Genomic DNA, 21723 nt, shown 5'->3' with positions numbered 1-21723 from the left:
ATTATTGTTGGCTTGCACACTTTATTACAATTAAACTTTTTTAATAAATCAATATTTTATTAGGCTTTCACATACTTGACAATAAGATTAAATTTTGATTGTTTAAAAAATTCTCAACTTCTGCAGCTATATTTTAACAAAACTTAGATACTAAATTCCAAAGCAAGACTTTAATAATAAATAATTATCAGGTATTAGACTTAAACTATAACTCAAAAAATATGAACAAAAGAAAAAGGGCAAGGTCCTCTTTATCAAAAACAGTTGAAACGGTAGTGAATTCTTTGGTTGCAAGAGTAGTTAAAGATGAAAAAGCTGCTATCAAAACTTTTTCAGAAAAGTCAAATAAAACTGTAGAAGCTAGTAATGACTCTAAAAATGCTAGACAAAACTTGTCTAGACAGAAAAAAGTAAAAAGTTCTTTGAAAAAAGATGGACCTAACCAACAAACTGAAAAAAAGACTGATAGAATTAAAAGCCCAACTAGTAGTAAAAAAGTTAAATCAAGTTTAGTTAAACAAAAAATTTCATCACCTAATACTGGTTAGTAATCAAGGCTTTAATATAAGTTATACTGCAATATATGGCTTTTGCAATATTTAATAATGATAAATATCTCAATATATGTAGTTATTTTGAAAGTAAGTTATGAAAAATGATATTGTATGCAGAACTAAAAATTGTAAAATTAATAATAATTAAGGACACAGGGCTTCCAAATTTTTAATTACTAAAGTTAACATTGGCTTCTATATAAAGTTTAGAGAATATACTATGTGATACTTATTATAGAACAAAAAAATTTCAAATTTTTTTAAGGTGTATGAAACTTTATAAAAAAATCCAACACAACTTTATGGAATCAAAAATTTTCAAGGCTAATTTTATTGGAATTTAAAAAAAAAAATCTTTTTCAATATTATAAACAACTTGTAGGAAGCGGATTTTTGGGATAAGCCATGAAAAAAGTTTATGATAAAATAAAATAAAAAACTTTTTTATTGTTATTTTTTTTCAATAATTTTTTTACATAATTTAAAATATCTCTTTCCCATAAGTTGCATAAAGTTTACCTAAGATTTCTCTGAAGATGTTCAAAAAAAATATTCTCAAAAACTGAAAGAGGAGATAAACTTTTATTAAAATAGTCTATTATTGCCTTTTTAGTTTCTGCCTCCCATAAAAACCTATTGAAGCCCTAACTTAGAAAATATTAAAAGTTACTTTGAATATTAAAAAGTGGTTAAAAGTGACAAGTAGCTTATCTAATTATGTAATAAATAAGACTAAATTTGAAAAAATTGTTTAACCCCCCTATGCTCTTAGTAGTTTAACTTTCAAATTTATTTGATTAAAAGAAACTAATACTTCTTATTAAACATAAGATAAGCAAAAATTTTTTACGTTCTTCCAAAAACTAAAATTTCATGCAGTTTAGTTCAATAATATAATATTTAAAGGTAAACTCTACCCTATGTATTTTTTATTATTTTTAGCCACTGCTAAAGGTAAACAACCAACTAAAGCTAGTGGAACAAAAAAAAGCAAATCCAGCAAAACAGCAAAGAAAGTTAGTGGATTGAAAAGAAATTTAGTACCAGAAAAGATTGTTGGTGCTAAAAAATTTGAAAAGGGAATAGTTTACCTTGTAAAGTGGTTAGTAGTTTGTTTTTTTCTAAATTTTTTGTTTCTGGAATAATTTAACTGTGAAAAATATAAAGCTGCAAATGTATCTACTATTATTTTCGAGTAGAAGTAAAAAACATTTTGTTGTTTGAAAATATAATAAATTATAATAGTCTATTTAATTTAACTTTGCTGAAGAAATTTATGCTTTGATAAAAAACTGTTGAATATTGTATATATTTATCCTTTAAAATATGCCACTTGCTTGCTTATAGTAATCAAATTCAATAAACAAAATATAGTATATCAAAGGTAATTGTAGTCGTATGCAAGTATAAACAAACCTCTTACAGTTTCTCTATCCAAATATTTAAAACAAATGCAGTCGAAATAATTAAAAGTTTTAAATATATCAATTTCATGAGAACTAAACTTTTTATTTGTTGTACCATACTATCAACAAATTATTTATGATGTTATTTTATGAATATTATAAATGGATAGAAGTCAAAAATGCACGATTAGACATTTTCACACAAAGGGATACTTTTGCACAAAGACACTTATGCAAAAAGACATTTTTGTACGAAGACACTTTTGCAAGCTTTTTTTATAATTCCTAACCCTTTCCCTTCATTTATTATTATATTTATTTTAATTATTTTATTCAGTTTTTTTACTATCACTATTGTCTCTTACCCTTGGTCGGAATTTGAAATGTTTTATTATTTTTATTTTTTTTACTCTCATGCAAATCTGACTCCTCGTGCAAAAGTGACCTTTAGTGAATATTTGACACTTCGTGCAAAAATGTTTTCGTGCGTATTTGACACGTCCCCATTATAAATAAATATATACATATATGTATGTATATTACAAAAAATTATAACAGTTTAATAAAAAATTGCTAATAAACAAAACCAAATTAAAAAGTACAACACTTTTGAGATCAACTAAAAATAAAATGAACAGGGTTGGTCAAGCTGAAATGGAGGCAATTTTATCCACACACATGAACAGAGTGCACCCAAGAACAGTGATCCAGTACTATGAGGGACATCTAAAACAACAACTCAACATACCTGTATGAAGTTTTTCGATGAATTTTCAGGATAGGTCAGTAAAAAGTCATTGAGCTTGGGATTTTTATAAGAGCCAAAAAAATTAAAGAACCAAATCATTGGAAAGACCAGTCAGTTTTAGGTGTATGTGTTTTATTTTGCACAAAAAATGTTTTTTGTATGCTTAGAGGCTAAGGTTTTTAAATTTTTTGCATATGATAAAAACTTAATATTTGCTTCCTATGAAAAATATAAGTCTTTTTACTAAGTTCTACCCTTACACTGTAAAGATATTTATGTATTGTATTTTTAGCTTCAAAAGGTGATAAATAAATCAATTTATACTAATAGTCGCATGTTATATAACTCAATGTTTAGGTTCGTTTACATGTAATATTGTATTATTATTAGCAATATTTTTCTATAATTTATAATTTGAACATAAATTATAGCATTTGATTTTTAAATTATGGTTTAACTAATAAAATGTTTTATTTAATCTAATAAAATGTTTTCTTACTAGTTGTCTAATTTATTCAAAGACCTTGCTGCTTGTACAAAATGTTTTCGTATTTGCTATTTGCTTATATATTTGCTATTATAAGCGTTTAAATTTTTATTTGTATATTCTAGATAATTAACTTACGTTGGGCTGTACTGACAGTTAAAATTTAGCATTAACTCAGTAAACACAAATTTTTTATTAAACTATGTGCACTTTTGTTTGTTTAAAGACACCTTTTAAATTCATAAAAAAATATCAATTAAATAATAAATAAATTTTGAGGTATCATCACAAAGAATTATTAAGAAATAATCAAAGCAGCATTAAGGATTTCTAATTATTTTGATCTAGTAAAAAGGCTACAAGGTATAGCAGCTTATTATGATTAATTTCTTTAAATATTGCTGACAACTAAGAAAAATACTTTCTTTAGCTTTTAAAGGTAGATTATATTTTTTAGATTTTAAACAAAAAACAGTCCTATACAAAAGTTTTTAGTTCGTTGATGTTTTAACTGCCTTTTCTTCTTTGTTAAGCTATTCAGCTTTAGAAAATGTTTAATAGTATATGTTGTCCAAGTCAAAATTGTCTTTTCATAGCTATAGTATTTTGAATTATGTTTTTTAAATATTTTCAATCATAACTACTAATGATTGTTGTATCTTTTGATAGGAAGAGTCAGAATTTAAAAGTTAGAAAATTTTCTCTAATATTACTTTTTAATTAAGTTTTAATTTTTTTTTTGTCTCCTTACATTCTTTTTATAAATGAAAGTTAGTTTTTTTACACTTTGTATTTTTGTATTTAGTTGTAAAATTGCATAAAATACCAATAAGACATATTTTTAAACTTTTATTTGATTCAACTAACCTCGTTTTATTTTAGAAGTAAAAAAGCCTGAAGACTAAATTCAATTGTATTTTTTAAAACCTATGTGGCTTTAAATGTTTTATTAAATTGTTATGCTAAAATTCTGATTATTACGTCATCAATAGTAAACCCAGAACTGGATTTTTTTTTTCTTTAAATATTAGTAGTCAAAAATCCAAGGTCCTAAACTTAAAGCTTAGAATAAAAAAAGATATAAGAACAAAATATTCTACTTACAGGGATGCCTTTGGATCCTGGAATCCTAAAATTGAAAATTTTTGAAAAAACCTAGAATTTTAGAGTTTTTTATAAGTTAAATTAAAAATTTTTAATTGGATAAAAATTCTACCGTATAAAAAAATAAATTATCTTTAAATTTTCTTTCATCAAAAAACACATTAAAGTAGCTTTACAGTATCTTTCCAAAGTTGTTATACTGTTTAGGACAGTACTTTACCTTAAATTAAATTTATACTAAATACCGACCAAAAACTTTGTCTTTAAAAAACTTAGGTAACATTCCAAATTTCCTTTGGCAACCCTGTAACTAGTTCAAATTTAAACCTCTACAACTAAAGTAATGCATGTTGTCGTTAGGTCGTACAAATGAATTTTACTTTATATTATTTAGACATCTTTAAATGTATAAAATAAACCTTGTATCAATTAACCACTACAAATTTACCTTAACATTAAAAAATATTGATATATTCAAAGCACGTTTTGCTTTTTTTCGCACTTGATCTAGTAAATCTTCAACAACAAAAAAAACTGTACACATAGACTATATAGGTTTATACTATAGAAAAAAGTTTTGATTTTGCAATATTCGACGATACTACTGGAAAAAGGTCTTGGTGTGCCTTTCTTTTGATCGAAACTTTTTATTTCAAGTACAGCAAATATCAAAATCACCCTCATATAACAACTTTTGATGTAATTATTTTGTAAGTTGAGTGAAACGTGTTTTTTAACAAAAACACTTTATTTTACATCTACTAAACATCTTCAACTTGTTACAAAACCAAAATATAAGAGTTAGTTTTTTAAACCTATTTCTTAAATTAGAAATTTAGATACTTTTAGAAAAACGAATAGAACAAAAACATTTTGAATGGCTACTAATTTGAGTCTGACAACTTTTGTTTTAAATAGACTTTTATAGTAAAGTTTAAAAATTTACTTTTTTTTGGGCTACATAAAAATTTAACTTTTAAAAAGTAAACTAAGCTCAGCGTTAAACAAAATATAGTTTCCAGTTCAGTGTGATTTAAGCCCTTTATAAGTTTAAACTAGAATTTTAAAGGAGTACGTTTGAGCTGCCTAGTTGTAATTTTATTTAGAGTTTTCATATTAAGAGTTTTTTCAAATATGTGCAAAGCAGAATTGCCAGAGTTTTAGAATTCGTATATGTATGTACTGTCAGGATTGCCAAAAACTTGGAATCCTGGAAAAACCTGGAGTTTGACAATTTAGGCTAAAAAAACCTGGGACTTGAAAAATTTGAACAAAAATTTTGGATTTTGAATATAAAAATTACTAAAAATTTGTTATTTTAAACCATTACATGTTAAGAAGTAAAATTTTGATTTGAAACAAAAAATCTATCTTAAAGATTAAAAACTTTTGTCAGCAAAAAATTATTTTATTAAAAAACAAATTCAAAGAAGTTTTAAGATATCTTTTCATTGTCGTTATACTATTTAATACATTTTTACCTTAAATTTAATTTTACACTAAAGAAAGACCCTAAAACGTCTAATTTTAAAAACTTGGGGAAAATATTCCAAAAAAATATTGCTAACCCTGGTACTGTACACGCATGTTAAATACGTGGGGCTTCTAGCTGATTACAACCATGAAACTATGGTACTAAGTACAGTAAACACGGTAACAAAAAAAGTGTCTATTACTTGAAGCTACACTATTCAACAAAATTAAATTAAAAAAGACCACAAGAAAATCTATACAAGGAATTGTGTTTAAAAGTAACGTTAACTTAACTGGAAGTTTTCAAGTATTACAAAAAGTGTTTTTCTTTATTTTTTCAACATCTTATTTACAGTTTATCCCAAATAGCTAACAAAACTTTGAATAATAAATAAAAAATATTTACTGAAAAAACTTAAACAAAAATAACTACTTTTCTTTTTTTATTTAAGTTAGGAGGCAGTTTTTTTGGCCAGTTGCCTCGCCTCTGGCATTATAAAGTGTTTTACTTATTCATAAAAGTATGTGCTGCATTTATACGGCAACTTGCTTGTTAAATTCCAACTTCTGGCAGATCAGTTTGCACCGGGTGGAAATCCAAACTTTGCTGCACCAGTTTTGCGAACTTGACAAGAAACAAGTTGTTGAGGTTTTATGTGCTCAAAGCCAGGCGGAATTTTGAGAGAAGTTTGTGGTGTTTTGAAGTTGTCTCTTGGAAAATTACCTACTTTAAAAGTTGAGTCGATTTTCTCAAACCCGGGTGGCACACCGAAATCAGCTTTCGCTACTGTCTTTGTGTTTCCAACTTGTCCTGAAACAATCGGTGCTTTTGTTGTGGAAAATTTCATCGGTCTGAAGCCGGGCGGAACTCCAAACTTTGTTACACCAGTGTTTCGAACATGGTCAGAAACAGGTTGTTGAGACTTTATGGGCTCAAACCCAGGTGGGACACCGAAATTAGATTTTGTGCTTTTAACTTGCTCGAATACATTGGGCTTTGTATAGCCGCACCCCGTAATGTTTGTAGAGGAAGATAATGTTTTGATCGTTTTGTAGTCATCGAAGCCGATCAGATTTTGAAGTGCATTAGTGTGAGCACTAGCTTTTGGCTGAAAGCCCGGAGGCACTCCGAAATTCGCAGAGCCAGGGCTCGCTTTTTTGACTGCTGATTGCGAGTTTACACCAGCAGATGCAGAAGCTATTTGAGGTTTTTCAAAGCTGTTAAATTTGTGTTCAGCCTGATCAACGCTGCCAAATCCAGGTGGGACCATCAGTAATGTTGGTACTTCAGGCGTTGTGGTGTAATCGTCGTTGTACTTAGCAACTTTTGGGTGCGCACAAACTTTGGCGATAGGTTGGAAGCCTGGAGGTACCTTTAATAATGGTTTTAAAGCAAAAGTTTGATCGTCAGTTTCACTTTTGGTTGATACTTGTGAAAAATTAGAGAATATCTCTCTTAGTGCTGGTTTTTGAGCTTTCACTTCAGGACTATAGAAATTTGCCGGAGAGTTAACACTAGTTGAAGAGTTGCTAAATGCTGTTGAATATGTTGGGCTTGTGATTTTATTTGCAGTTTCTTGTGGTTCTGGTTCCGAAGTGAGCATAGTTTTTACCTCTGTAGCTTGGTTACCTTCGACTTTTGCTTCAAAACCAGAAGAAGTTGCTGGAAATTTAAAATTAATCGAATAATTCTCGATCGTTGTTGAAATTATTGCGCTTGTAATTTCGTTTTCTTGACTTATTGGTTCCGATGAAAGCATATTTTTTTCATTTGCATCTTTAATACCATCGATGTCTGTAAGTTCATTTTGCGAGGCTTTTTTATCCAGAACGTGTTGCTTCTTGTGTTCATCAAAAGTGCTTTGTTCATTCAAAGCCTCAAAATTTGAACCATTTAAAACTAGTGCTCCAAAAAGTGTCTCTGGTTTTTCCCGTTTCGCTTCTTCGACATCACTTATTTTGCAGTCTGATTCAGTACCTCCTGTCTCCTGATTGAAAGTAAGTCTGTTTTCCTCGTTTGTATTCTCTTGTGGTGGTATTTCTTCCTCGTCTCCACATAAGCTGGGTGACACTTTTGATTGTGACTTTCCACACTCACTCTCCAGATTAAACTTTAAATTTTGGTCTTCAGAAGATCCCAACGTTTCTCTTTGTTTACGACTTTCATTTGATACAATCAGACGTTTCAGCTTTTGTTCAAGGCAATTAAGTAGATATAAACTCTGAACTATGAGTAACAAAAAAGCTAACACATTACAAAAGTCATCATTGAAACAATTCTCTAATAAACCAAATATCTTTACAGACTTTTGTTCAAGTAATTTGAAAATTAGAGTATATAAACACCTTTCCTCTACCTTTTTCGTGTAAAAAATATTTCCAACCATAGTTTCGTAAAAGGTCTTTGGTTCGTCCTCAACGAATGATTCAACAAAGTCGTACAACTTATCATATAAGGTTTGCTCTTCTGCTTGGAAGAGTTTTGCGTCGTGAGCTATCAAAAGAACGCAAAAAACAGCAAAAGCTATTAGCAATTTTTTGATTTCCATTTTTGTTTTTTAATGTAAATAATTAAAAACATTAGTTTATGTAAGTTTTTCGTTTCTAAGAGATGCGTCATAACTAGTTTTGTAGTTGAAAAAAATATTTAATTACTATTGAGGAATAAATATTTTCTGTAAATTTCTAGTTGACATACTATAAATGTTATAGGTTGTATTTATATTATAGCATGTCTAATAAACATGTAAACCATGTCGTTTAAACTAAAACTTTTCTGATGATTAGGTGAGATAGAAATATCTTATATATGAAACAGTTGTAAAAAACTGTCGTTTATTTATAGTATAACTAAATGTACTAAAGCTTATAAAGATAAATATTTACAAGTATCTTAGATTTTTTATTGGTAGTTGGTTTCAAACTAGTTTTCCAGTTAACTTTGAAACTAAAACAATTCATTCTTATTTTTGAGTTTTCAAGAAATGTTCCTTAAATTAATAAAATACCTGAAAACTTTGAAATCTAAAAAAAAAGTTAAATGCTTTTAAAATTTCTTGAAGATTTAAATTTATTGGAACATAAGTGACTAGTAAATTACAATAAGTTATACAAGACACACACTTTCGAAAACACTAAATATATTTCGATCAATTCTCTTCAGTAGAGTACAATGATAACAAATGATAAGATTTTACACACTTATATAATAACCAAGTAATTAAGAAATTAATAAAAGACAAAGCAATTAGTAAAAGTTAAAACCAAATAAGTCCATTTTCGTTATAATTGATTTACAGTAAAACTAGACATAAATAAAATGATAACAATTCTTATAAAGTGTTACGAAAATAAAGAAACAGTATAGTCAAAATCTTTTTGCTTACATAAAACAGGTTTCCTTAACAAAATACAAATGGCTTCTAATTTAATCAAATCAAAAACATTGCTACAAATTTTAATAATTTTAAATCTATCTATATTATAATTGTTTGCACAAGTTGGATTACTAACTAAATGTTCTGAAATAGATGAACGTTTGGATTTAAATTTATACACTTTTTTAGTTTATTTCAAAAGTAACAATCAAAGTTTTCCACTTGTACCCAAAGAAAAAACTACAAACATATTCGATCAAAAAGCTTTGCGTTTAAAGCTTTGCTTTAAATTAATTTTTGTTGAAATTAATTACTTAAGTTGTTGAGGAATTACTCTAGTAGTTTAATTTCTTTCTTTTCTTATAATTAAAATTACTAACTAGCAATATGAAGTTTTGTTTAGTATTAAAGTAGTGTTCAAACAACGACTCAAAAAAATCAAAACATTTGTATAAAAGACAAATAAATTTAACTTTTTTTGTTTTAAATTACTAAGCATACGATTTTTTACAAAAATTTTAATTTTACGGCTTAATTGTTAATGTTAACTTTTAACCAACGAATTGCAAATTAGAGCTGTGTTACATTATGAACCTACTTTTGTAAAGATTTATATAAAAACAAAGTTTATGTCAACAGTAGTGCAACATTTGTGGTTAAAACATTCGGACTTCTTCACACAAGATACTAAAATACATTTTTAAAATCTATTTTTTAATTATTTTACTTGTGTTAACAAACTGAGAAAGTAATATTTTTTGTTAACATCTTAAAAGATAGCATTTAAGAAAAGTATACAACATTAAAAAGTAGTTTTGCAAAAAATTCTGAAGAACCACGACATTCAGTTCTACACTAAGGTATATGCTTTGTTATTAACAATTACCATTAAAACTTAACAATATAAATATTGTTGGTAATTTACTTTTTGTAATACTTTTTTCATCGGACTTCTTTTGGCAAGGAAGCGTTTGAATATCACAAATATTTAATTAAATTTTTTCAATTCACTTATTTATTTAATTCAATAAAAAATTGTTATGTATGTTTTTTGTTATTGTTAGTTATATCTTTTGAAACTTGGAATAATTATGGAAAGCGAAACTTCAAAAATCGTTTCATGATTTCGGTATAAATGGTGTTTAGTAAAAAGTACTGAATAAATTACATAGCTTTTTACATAATCTGAGTATTTTAATGTTTATTAGATTTTATTGCTTTTTATGACCTTTAAACCACTTATATAAGTAATTTTTATTATATAAAGTTAACTAGTATATACTTTTTCACAATAAGATCTAAATTTTTAAGAGCTCTAGCCATAAAAATTAGCAAAAAATAGAATTCTTTGATATTTTATTCAAAGTTTTTAATTTCATGAAACTCTTCAAAATTAAACTTTTTGCTATTTTAATTAATTTAACAAATTCAAACTATTTATAAGAAAGGGTTTGATTTAACCTTAATATTATCAAGCTAAAGCTATTTTGTTTTCATTTTAATTGATTTTGTTTATCAGTTTTGGAGACTAAAATAAATATCTAAAAATTAAAATATAATTTCATTGATTATTTTGTGCACTTTTGTACAACATAAGTATATATATATTACTTTTTTCGTTTTAATTTTAATTCCTTGATGAAAGTTACAATTGAAGCAAAATTTGTAAAAATATTACATATGAGTTATTTGGTATTAAGTGTAATACAAAAATTTTATGTTTAAGTTACTCAAATAGTTGCCATAGTTTTGAATTTCATATATCTTTATAAAAATATATAACAGAATGCATTTCATTTTCTTTAAATTATTTAAGTACTTTCAAGTAGGACTCGTCAGAAATTGTTTCCTACTGGATTGGAATGAATACAAATTGAAATAAAATTATACTGCAGTTTAAAGTTTTAAGATATAAAATGACGTAATAATCAAATGTTAAAAATTAAATAAGTGCTAATGCTAAACAAATTTGGTATACTAATAAAACTCGGTAGAATTAAAACAATCTAAATCAGGGTTTCCCAAACTCATTTTCTAAATCGCCCCCTTTTTAGAAATTTGAAAAATAATCGCCCCCCACGATTTTACAAAGTAGTTTTTCTATTGAGTACAAATTTTTGAGCCGAAAAAGTTGTGTTCGAAATGTAATTTAGTCTGGTACTTCTTATGCACGCCTTTTTGGGCTGTGTTCAAAGTAGTTTATAGGGCTTGGAAAATAAGTTACATTTGTTTTCTTATAAGCCCAGTTAAATGTATTAAAATACTTAATTATTAAAAAGCCTTGTGTAATCTGTAATTAGTCTTGTTTAGATATGAACAGTTTTGAAACTAATGAAACTTTTAGGGTAGTGGTGGACAACTTTTGTAGTCAGCAATTCATATTTACTAAAAAATCTTTTCTAGTTTCAACTCGTTTAAAAAATGTAATTGCGGGCTGCATAATTTAAAAAATAACATATAAGAAAATTAAAAAACTCGAGCAAAATTGTAATAAAATTACTTAGTAATATTGTGATCTAGGAAATACTATTGTGAACTGAAAACCAAATTGAAAGTGTAATTCAAAATATTTAGTATCAAAAAACTAAATTTTGTTTCTTTTGCACAATTAGTTTCCAAGTTACTTAGCATGTCAATATTTGACTGGATCTTAACCATACGTTACCCATCTGAAATCTTAATTTAAACCTGACATTATAATAATCTCTCATATAACGAATTTCGGACATTTAGAAGTTAATACTAAGTAACTTGTTTAAGCCGCACAAGGTACTAAAATTATTTTATAAATAGGCATATTCTAAAATTACTATACCAGAGATAAAGAATTTATAAAAAAAATGAACAGTTTATGTTACACATAATAAAATAAATAACAAAACATAATTTCTGATCTAGTTCGAGGAAGTTTGACCGACTGGTTGATTATCTCACATGAAAAGTGGTTTCATCAACAGCTTCAGTTAATGAAGTAAAGTTATTAATTTCAATGCTAAGATATATTATAAGCAAGTTACTTGTAAAGTTAAAAACTTAATTTTAAACTTTTTAAACTACATGTTTTGTAATAGAATACTATTAAATAGTATTTGACTTGGAATAACCTTTAGGAAACTAAACCTTATTTTAACATTTTCTTTTTTTTTAAATAAATTCAAAAAAAAAAATCAAAAGTTTTACAGTTAATTCTGTGAACAGAAAGCAATCGATTAAAAAATTCTTTTAATTAGCTTAAAATTTTGTTTCGTAACTGCAGCAGTCTTTTTAATGGCTTATTTAATATTGTTTTAAATTTATTTTTTCTCTAGTCATTAGCCTATGATAATTTACCAGAAGAAATAGTGAAAAAATAAAAGCTAGTGTTGAACTATTAAAATAAACAACACATTCTAATTGCTAATATATTTAAAACTAAGATAAAACAAAAAATATTTGTTTTAATAATTTAAAATTCCTTAATGTATGGGTTTTTTAACGATAATAAATCAAGTTGGAAAATAAAATTGAGTTTAAAAATGTTTTAAATGAAAAATTTGAAGTAGTTTCAAATAGAGACCTCAAATCTATACTCTTTTAAAACCAAAAAAAACTTAAAATAAAAACTTTAATGGTTATCAAGATTTTCTTATTTTTACAGATTAAACAAGTAATAACAAAAATATTTCAAATAAATTTCTTTCAAACAAACACTTTAATCACTATGCTATAAAAACTTTTAATGTAATGCAAAACGACAAACATAAACTACAAAATTAACCAGATCAAAATAAAACTAATATCAGATTTAAAACATAAATGATTTAATAAATACAGTAGACTTCCGCTTGAGTTGGCACTTTGAACGAAATCAAAAAGTGCAAACTCAAAAGTTATTACCTTTTTTTTTACTAAATGATAAATTTAAATATATTATATGCAATAACGTTATGCATAAACATAAAATTAACTAAAACATAAAACAAACATTCATTAAAAAATAGATCTATATAAGATATTAAATATTATGTATTTTTTTTTTATTAATACTTAGTTAGTAATAGAATTTTTTTAAGTTAAACTTTAGAAAATATAAACTTGCACTTTTTTTTGGGTAAAAAGTGCGAACTCAAGAGGAAATCTACCGTAATTGATATTTATTTGGCATTATGCAAACCTGTTGTAGAATAGATAACTTAAAAAAAAATTATTATAAAAAGACTACTTAAATACAATACAAAACAGGTTAAATAAAAAGTATTTTAAAAGATTAAATAAAACAAAAGAAATTTCATAAAATAATGTCTGCTATTGAAGTCTAATATAATGTGAAGGATGAGCTTCATGACTGCTTGCAAGTTTTTCTCATCTGATTATTTATCAGTAATAAAAAGCCTCCTTTACAAATATCTAGATTAGATCTTTTGCTAAAGATGTTGATAACTCATCTGAAAGCTTTCTCAACAACATAGCTAAAAGGAAAAACTATAAACAACAATCTATATTCCTCTCAAATTATTGGATACTTTTGCCTTAGTTTTTGTTGAGTCCAAAAGCTTTTATTTCGTTCTTTGGAAAAATTCAATTTTAGTTCAAGGTCAGTCACTTTTCAAAATATAATTGGAAATATCATGTGGTAATATAACTATCACCTCATGATATTTTCAATTGTTTTTTGAAAATTCACTAAGTTAGAATAAGAAATAAAGTTATACAGGGTTGCCAATTTACCTAGAAACTTAATAATATATAACATAGATTTTCATGAATGGTTTATGATCCCAAATACCATATATGTCAGGTTATAAAATGGTGAGAGGGATTCCGATCGTCTATGATCTATGTAATTGTTAAATAAGAAAATATATGAATGAAAAATTGTAATTTACTTTAAAGTAGGAGTCATAAGCACTTGAATTTTGTCTCTATGTTTTACATTAATAAAATAAACTTTTTTTGTTTAAGTTTTACCGCAGGGTCAAATATTTAATAGCAAGCTAAAATTAGTAAAATAGCAATTTAAAAACTTAATGATAGCCAAAAATTTCAAAATCGCCCCCTTTTCGCCCCCTTACTAGCTATCGCCCACCCTTTCGCCCCCTTACTAATTATCGCCCCCCGACTTACTAAAATCGCCCCAAGGGGGGCGATATCGCCCACTTTGGGAAACCCTGATCTAAATAAAGGAGCGATAAAAAATTTAAATTAAAACTATGCTTAAAAATAAAGTTTAACAAGAAACTAATTACTTTAAAACTTCTTGTTAAACTTTATTTTTAAGCATAGTTTTAATTTAAAATTTTTATCGCTCCTTTATTTAGATTGTTTTAATTCTACCGAGTTTTATTAGTATACCAAATTTGTTTAGCATTAGCACTTATTTAATTTTTAACATTTGATTATTACGTCATTTTATATCTTAAAACTTTAAACTGCAGTATAATTTTATTTCAATTTGTATTCATTCCAATCCAGTAGGAAACAATTTCTGACGAGTCCTATTTGAAAGTACTTAAATAAATTTAAAGAAAATGAAATGCATTCTGTTATACATTTTTAGTAAGTTATGCACCGGAAAAAAGCTGTTCATATATCTTTATCTTGTATGGCATTTGTAAACATTTCAATTTCAAACTTAGATTTTCACATTTGTAGTTTATGACGAAATAAGCTGTGATAAGTTAAGTCTCTAGAACGTTCAGATTGAAATAAATTTAGTTTGTAACGGTTTTGAAAAAAAAGTTTGTAACTGTCAATTAACTAATAATCTAATGGCAACTATGCTAGTCATTATAACTGGTAAGAAATCGCTTCAAATAAAATTTTTAAAATTGTTAGTTTAAACTAATGTACAATAAGTTATCATTTGCTAATTTATAATTCTAAATAACATGTCATTACTAAAATTTAGATAAAAAGAGTTGAATATGAAATCTGAAAAATTAAAGGTAGTGTTTACAGACTGACTAATCTTTTTGTTTTTCAAATACTTAGGGCACATACCAAAAAATAACTTTTAACTCTATTATTTACAAACTTATTATATAAACTAATTAGGTAGAAACTTTATTTGCGGAAACATTATAATAAAATCAATTTTAGTAGTTATTTTTCTTTGAGTAACCTTTTTTTTGATATATTTGTTTCGGTGGTAATGAGTAGTAATACTAGTAGAAAAACATACTACTAGACTAACTACATTCATAAAGTTGTTAACTTTTACAATTAATTCAAAATTTTAAATTTAATTAACAATACAATGTTTCACTTTTACAATTAAGCTGTTTCAAAATAAAGAGTAAGTTTATCAACAAACATATCCTCATTAAATTGTATGTAATAAAAGTAACTAGATATAGTAAAAGACTGTTTAAAACAATAGAAAATTAATTAATAGTGGTACCTTTTCAGCTATTTCTCAGGTTAGTAATACAGAAAAACTAAAATTATTCACAGTGAAAACTTTAAGAATTGGTTTAAACACATACACAAGTTGTTTTACTATTTACAATTGAACAGAGGTATTCACTGTTGAACTTGGACATGTAAAAAGTATGAAAAACATTTTAAGATCTTAAAAGTTTGGCAATTGGTCATGAAATATAAAGAAAAATATAACAAAGTTAAAAATAAGCTGAGCTTGCATAAATTTTAAAAACCAAAGTCACTGTTACAAGCTGCTTCTTCTTTCATAAAATCTCTTCCCCTCCTCACCCCTCATACTCCACGCCTGGTGGCACATGATCGCCCCCAACACCCCGAAAACGGCCGTCAGCAGAATTTTCACCGCGGGCGCGGTAAAATCCCCCAAACCGAACAGGACGCAGGACGAGACGGCATCGCCTGAGCCCAGGAGGGCCATGCCGGCCGCTGTGTCACGACCCGAGTAAAGTTCGGAAAAGACCTGCGAAAAATTTATTAGCAATGCCCCTTTCTATTTTCATAGGTAAAAAAAAGTTCCCGAAATACCTGCGAGACGAGGCTGCGGCTGAGCCCGATGCACAGTCCGAAGCCCAAGCTGTAACAGACAAAGTACCAGTCGGGGTTGTCGGTGGCGGGAGTCCAAAAAAGCCCTAGAGTCGAGAAGAGGACGAGCTCGACCACCAGGGAGAAGTAGATGAGGCGGGTGACGGGGAAGCACCTGATGAGAAGGCCGATGGAAAAACTGGCGGCAGTTGAAGAAGCTCCGTAGATCATCAGTAAAACTGGCACAAACGACACGGCTAGAAAAAATAAATTGTTAAAAAAAAACTAAAAACTAGTGAAACGTCATAAACTCGCATTATAAATATATATATATATATATATGCCTTTTTGATTAATTTCTCTAGCAAGTAGTGTTAACACTTCGTATCTTTTGAAAGCGTTTTTATTACATTTTTTATAGAAAAACACTTAAAAATTTTTGGACAGATGCTTTATTTATAAATTTCTTTTGAATAGTCTAATAGAAATAAAAAATTTGCAAAATGTAAACAAAAAAAGGTTGAAGATTGTTTTAGTTTAAACGTAACCATAAATTAGGATATATTTTTTTAATGTAAATAGTACTTTTACAAATCATTTATTATAGTTCTGCATATTGTAACGTTTTGAGATAATACTTGAAATTTTAAATAATAAAAACATATAATTACACTTAAAAACTTTATTTAAATAACTATCGTGAATGACGACAGACTCGTGATAATGTAGAAAAATTGTGAAGAAAAGTGACATTTGATTGTTCGAGTTTAAAAATAATCATGAAAATAGTTTATTCTTACAAATTAAGTTTTATTACAAGTTTTTGTAGTAAACAATATTTTAAAAACATAAGTTATAATAAGATTAAAAGTTACTTAAACTTACAAATCTGAATCTCTTGAATACATAATAATTAGGAGTGTATTCATATTTGTGGTTTTTAAAGCTATATTGAAGTTTAGGTATTTATCATATTTATATGGTAAGTCTATAAAACTTTATGTACAGGTGCTTTATTTAAGACTTTCTTACAACAATTGAAAAACAAAAACAATAAAAATAAATTAAAAACTTTAAATTAATATAGTTTACACGTCTGCATAAATTAGCAATGAAATGTTTAAAGTATAAAATATTAAAGCTAAAATTGCTATAAAATATTTGTACGTATTCTTACGGTTCAATATACTTAAACTTTTTTTAACCAAAAATCATAATAGAAAGTTTGAAAGTTTTTCTTCAAATAAATATCATAAACTAAAGTGATTTAGTAATGGTGGAAAAGTTTTGTGAAAATACTACATTTGTTTAATTATTCATCATAAAAAAGCATAAAATATGAAAAATTAAATTTATTACAAGTTACTTTTCTAAAAGCATTTAAGGTTTAAAAAAACAATTAAAAAGACTAAAATTCATTTAAAGTTTATAATTTTAAAGTTTTAAATTACAGAACTAAAATAGCTTTGAATATGTGTATTGTAGCTAGTTGTATTTTGAGTTAATTTAGAAGCTTAAGTTATCTAGTTAGTCAAAAAACCCTTTTTATATTGAAATTAAATATAATATTTTTGTGAAACGTTTTAGATTATAAAACTTAAACAATATTGTTGTAATACAAAAATTTTGACAGGTTTTACAGATGCTTTACTAACAAATTGCTCAAAAAGAAGTTTTTGTCATTATTTCAAAAAAAAAAAAAATAAACTAGAAAATTATCATAATTAACACGTAACGTAAGCACTACCTTTTTTTTTAGATGTTTAGATATAATAGCAATTACCTCCAGACATTCTACGTATTGTAACGCTTTAACATAATTACTCAAAACTTCTTGAAACTAAATCAAACTAAATTTGAATCATTAAAAAGAATTTAAAAGAGTTTGTAAAAACAAAATTCGTGAACTAAAGCAATTTTTGTGACAAAGTTGAATTTTGTTAATAAAAAATAAATTTAGTATGTTATAGTAGTAAGTAAAAAAATTACAAACTAATTTTTTTTATAGGTTTTTATTATTAACTGTGTTTAAAAGTTTGAATACTTTAAACTTTCCAAAATTAACACAACAAAGGTTGGAAATTATTCAAATATTTGAGATATGAAGTTGTTGATTACTTTGGTTGAATAGCTTTAGGTGTGTATTAAATATTGTGGTTTTTTAAGCTATTTCAAACCTTAAACTGAATACTTGTTTAAACATTTTGATTTACATTAAATTTTTATAAAACAATAGTTGAAACATTTTAAAAAATCTAATTTTAGCGTTTAGAGTAAATTTAAACAATAATATCATTATTTGCATTTAACTAAAAATTACTAATTACAAAAAAGTAACTTGCTAAAATTTCAGCATCTTCCAACAGTAAAGTAAGTAGTAAGAACTTCTTTTTTTAAGTTCACTGGTATGTGTTATCATTATTATACAACTAATTGTTATTTAGTTTGAAGCCAAACTGTTTAAATATATTTTTAGCCTTATTACTAACAATATAAATATTAATAGTAAAAATGTTTTAAGTTCAGTTTTATATGCATTTTTAGTATAAAACGGCATAAAACATTTAATTAAAATTTAAAACAAGCTGAATAGTCTTAACAAAATGTTACTCTAAAAACTGATAGTAATTGAACTATTTATATCAAAAGTTAACTTTTAACGCAGGAAGCCCAGCTCTTGGTGAAATCGCCCACAAAAGTCGAATGCAAAAACCCAAGATGGAAGGTGATCAGTAACATCAGCAAGCAAGTTTTGTCTGAAGTCATCAAATTGAACATCGCTCGTATCAGAGAATGCTGCCGTTTTCTATAACAGTTGACTTTAATGACTTATGTTTTGTGACTTGAATAAAATGTTATTGGTTGTTTGAATAACATAAAAGTTTTTATCTATTTTTAGAGTTTCACATCGGTAAAACCATTAAAGTATAACTGTTATGTAAATTTTCAGCTTTACTGTGACTTTTGTTAAGACTTCTCAAGATAAAAGTTTTTACATTCTATATAAAAAGTTAAAAAAAGGTTACCTTAGGCATAGTTTTATCGAAATGTAACTACCAAGTTCAAATTCACCTATATATTTTATCTGAACTTTCACTGTCGAGTAATTTCATGTTGCTTTCAATTTCTTTAACACGCGAGGCTTCGTTCTCAATTGAACTTTCCAATTCAACAACTGTAGAAAACTTGCTGTTGTTGCAATTTACTTCTTCCGTTACTGCTAAGCTTGTTGTGTCGCAGAGAAAGTAAAACATTACAGCAGATAGCAACTGCATTACCAAAAAAACAGTTACCGCCAAAAAGTTTATATTTCCAGAGTCCAAGTCACTTTTACTGTTTTTTTCTGCTACAGCAACTTTGTGAAATAAGCCGCAGTTTGAGTCGTTTTTACGATGTTCTTCATGCTCGACAGCAGTAAAGTTGAATAAACGGACTTGTGAATTTTCGTTCTCAGCTGTTTTGTTTATCAGCCACATAAGCGCGCTGCCTAAAACTTGAGATGCCTAAAATTGAAACAAATTTACATTTTTTAGCCAGAAAATATAAAAAAGGATAAGATGATTATCATTGTATGCATAACCTTTGTCTCTTGTTTTTGTTATTCAACTATCAAACGCTACCTCTCGTTTTGTTTATGCGGTAAACTTTTGAACATGTATTATTCATTGGTGTTATTAGAGCACTAAATCTATGTAACTGATACGTTTTTGTCATTATTATTATTAGTTTATAGGTAAAATAACTTTGAAATTACCTTTATTTTGCAAGCAATATTTTTTTAAGGTCTAGTAGAATTTATAAACTATGCAGATAATATATGTATATAGCTTATATGGCTTATGTGCAACTTTTGTAAATTGTTTGTGCCGCACAAAAAACGACTTTGTTGCATTTTTATTATATAAAAGATTTATACGATAAAATTCCAAAGTCTTTGGTGCATAAAATAAATTTTAGATACGTATATAATTATATAAAAGCTATTCCTATTTTGCATAAGTTGTTACCAGTTTTTAGCTATAAAATAAAGCAAAGTTTCTTATCATCGTAGAAAAGTTAAACGTATTCTTAAAATCAATTCTTATTGTTAAATTGTTGTAATTAAATCTATGTTCAAATATACTTTAAACTTTATTAACAAAATTTATTTATTAACAAACACTTAAAAAATTTAAAACTAAACCTACATTAAAGTCTTTATTTATAAATTAGATATAAATATAGTTTGAAAAACTTTAAGTTTATGCTGGTTTTAAAACTGTTTTCAATTTTACGTACTTTACTCTGTTTTCATCTATAAAATGTGTAAAAGTTTATACTTTACTTTTTACATAATTTACTTTGTTTTGGTAAAATTGAGCTGAAGAAAAAAATTTAGTATGTAAAAGTTATCTTACTCTTTACACAATTTACTCTGTTTAGTAAGTATAACACACAAGTTAGTTTTTTAAACTTAAACTACCAAAAAGTCATCAGTAAAAAAATTACTTGTAGCATGTAGAAAATTCCAAAGTAGAGCCCAGATATTTCAGTGAAATCTTTCCCCGAGTGCGCGGCATGGACCCTAGCGAGACCCGCAACGTAAGTCCTCGCCGTGGCCCAAAAAGGACCGGCAGCAATGCCCATTACGATCGCGCTGGGAAACAACGTCCACGCCGTGGGGTGGTAGTTTGCTGCGTTTAAGTTTGTTTCAGCAAAAGAGTTTTATTATTGGTTAAAAACATACGGATGTGATGGTTTTGATTTTTTTGAACATTGAAACCTGCTGTGTACAAAGTGTACAGAACTTGGCAGCACGGCAGCACCTGGTGCGGTTTGAACTTGCTCGACACCAGGGTCGGAAGCAGCATCGAGGAAAAACAGTAGAGGCCGTAGATGAGGCTCAGGGAAATCAGACCGATGGTCGGATTCACGCTGCTCTGAAGCCCTGATAAATATAAACTGCACTAAGAATAGCTCTTACAAATGCTGCATTAGTAAAATAGTGAGATTTAAAATAGATTTTGTGCTAATACAACATTTTTATATAAATTTAAAGAAAATTTTTTGAAACAACTCATAAATTTCATTCTGTTACAATAAAAAAGCTTATAAATTTTAAGCACTAATTTATATTAAAAAAGCTATTCAAGCTACATCAACTACTAACCTTCCAAAGCGAAGTAAGCAGAAAAACTTATAGTGAAACCAATAGTTAGGAGTACGAGGGAACGAAAAACTTTCTTGACAGCTTCTGAATTTTTACTCATTTTTTTTGTGTTTTTCTACAACACTAAACACTGATATTCTTCAAAACAAGTTGGTTAATATTGGTTTAATGATTATTGCAATAAAAATACTTTGTGAATGTTTTTTCCCACTTGAGCACTGGCATGCGTTTTTTAGAAAAAATGTAAAAGAAAAAATGCCTTGTTCTCAGCAGCTTTTTTGACTTGGCAACATTTCAAAATGTGCTTGTGAAGTGTGACAAATTAAAGAAGTAGTAATAACTTGTGCTTTATTTTACAAAAAATTTTAGAGTGACACTTATCTTTGAATAATAATTTTGCTAAGGGTTGGAAAAAAAAATCATGTAGATGTTTCTAGCACTTACCAGCTTTTTTATGGAAATTCGAATAGTAAAAAATAATAA

General features: G+C 27.0%; 2 protein-coding genes across 3 annotated transcripts; one reads left to right on the top strand and one right to left on the bottom strand.

Moving 5' to 3' along the window:
- Window positions 1-220: 220 nt before the first annotated feature.
- LOC145840945 (uncharacterized) lies at window positions 221-3035 on the top strand. Of its 2 annotated transcripts, none has more exons than XM_082948301.1 (3): window positions 221-543; window positions 1509-1656; window positions 2599-3035. In XM_082948301.1, exons 1-3 carry the CDS (start codon window positions 222-224, stop codon window positions 2714-2716), a joined length of 588 nt encoding a protein of 195 aa, XP_082804427.1. In that variant the 5' UTR covers window position 221; the 3' UTR covers window positions 2717-3035. The 2 variants fall into 2 exon arrangements, with proteins under 2 accessions (XP_082804427.1, XP_082804426.1); XM_082948300.1 differs by having other exon boundaries at window positions 1497-1656.
- A 12760-nt stretch (window positions 3036-15795) lies between these two features.
- On the bottom strand, window positions 15796-21348 carry LOC145841303 (protein unc-93 homolog A-like). The gene is made up of 7 exons (XM_082948666.1): window positions 21241-21348; window positions 20854-21018; window positions 20580-20764; window positions 19164-19594; window positions 18746-18897; window positions 16095-16348; window positions 15796-16029 (listed from the first exon to the last, which is right to left on the bottom strand). The coding sequence occupies exons 1-7, from the start codon at window positions 21338-21340 to the stop codon at window positions 15796-15798; spliced, it is 1521 nt and encodes a 506-aa protein (XP_082804792.1). The 5' UTR covers window positions 21341-21348.
- Between the last annotated feature and the right edge of the window lie 375 nt (window positions 21349-21723).

This window comes from Thalia democratica, chromosome 7, assembly GCF_965202585.1.
Source record: "Thalia democratica chromosome 7, ktThaDemo2.hap1.1, whole genome shotgun sequence".
NCBI lineage: Eukaryota > Metazoa > Chordata > Thaliacea > Salpida > Salpidae > Thalia > Thalia democratica.
Note: the sequence above shows the minus strand (reverse complement) of the source record. Positions and strands in the feature narration are given on the sequence as shown.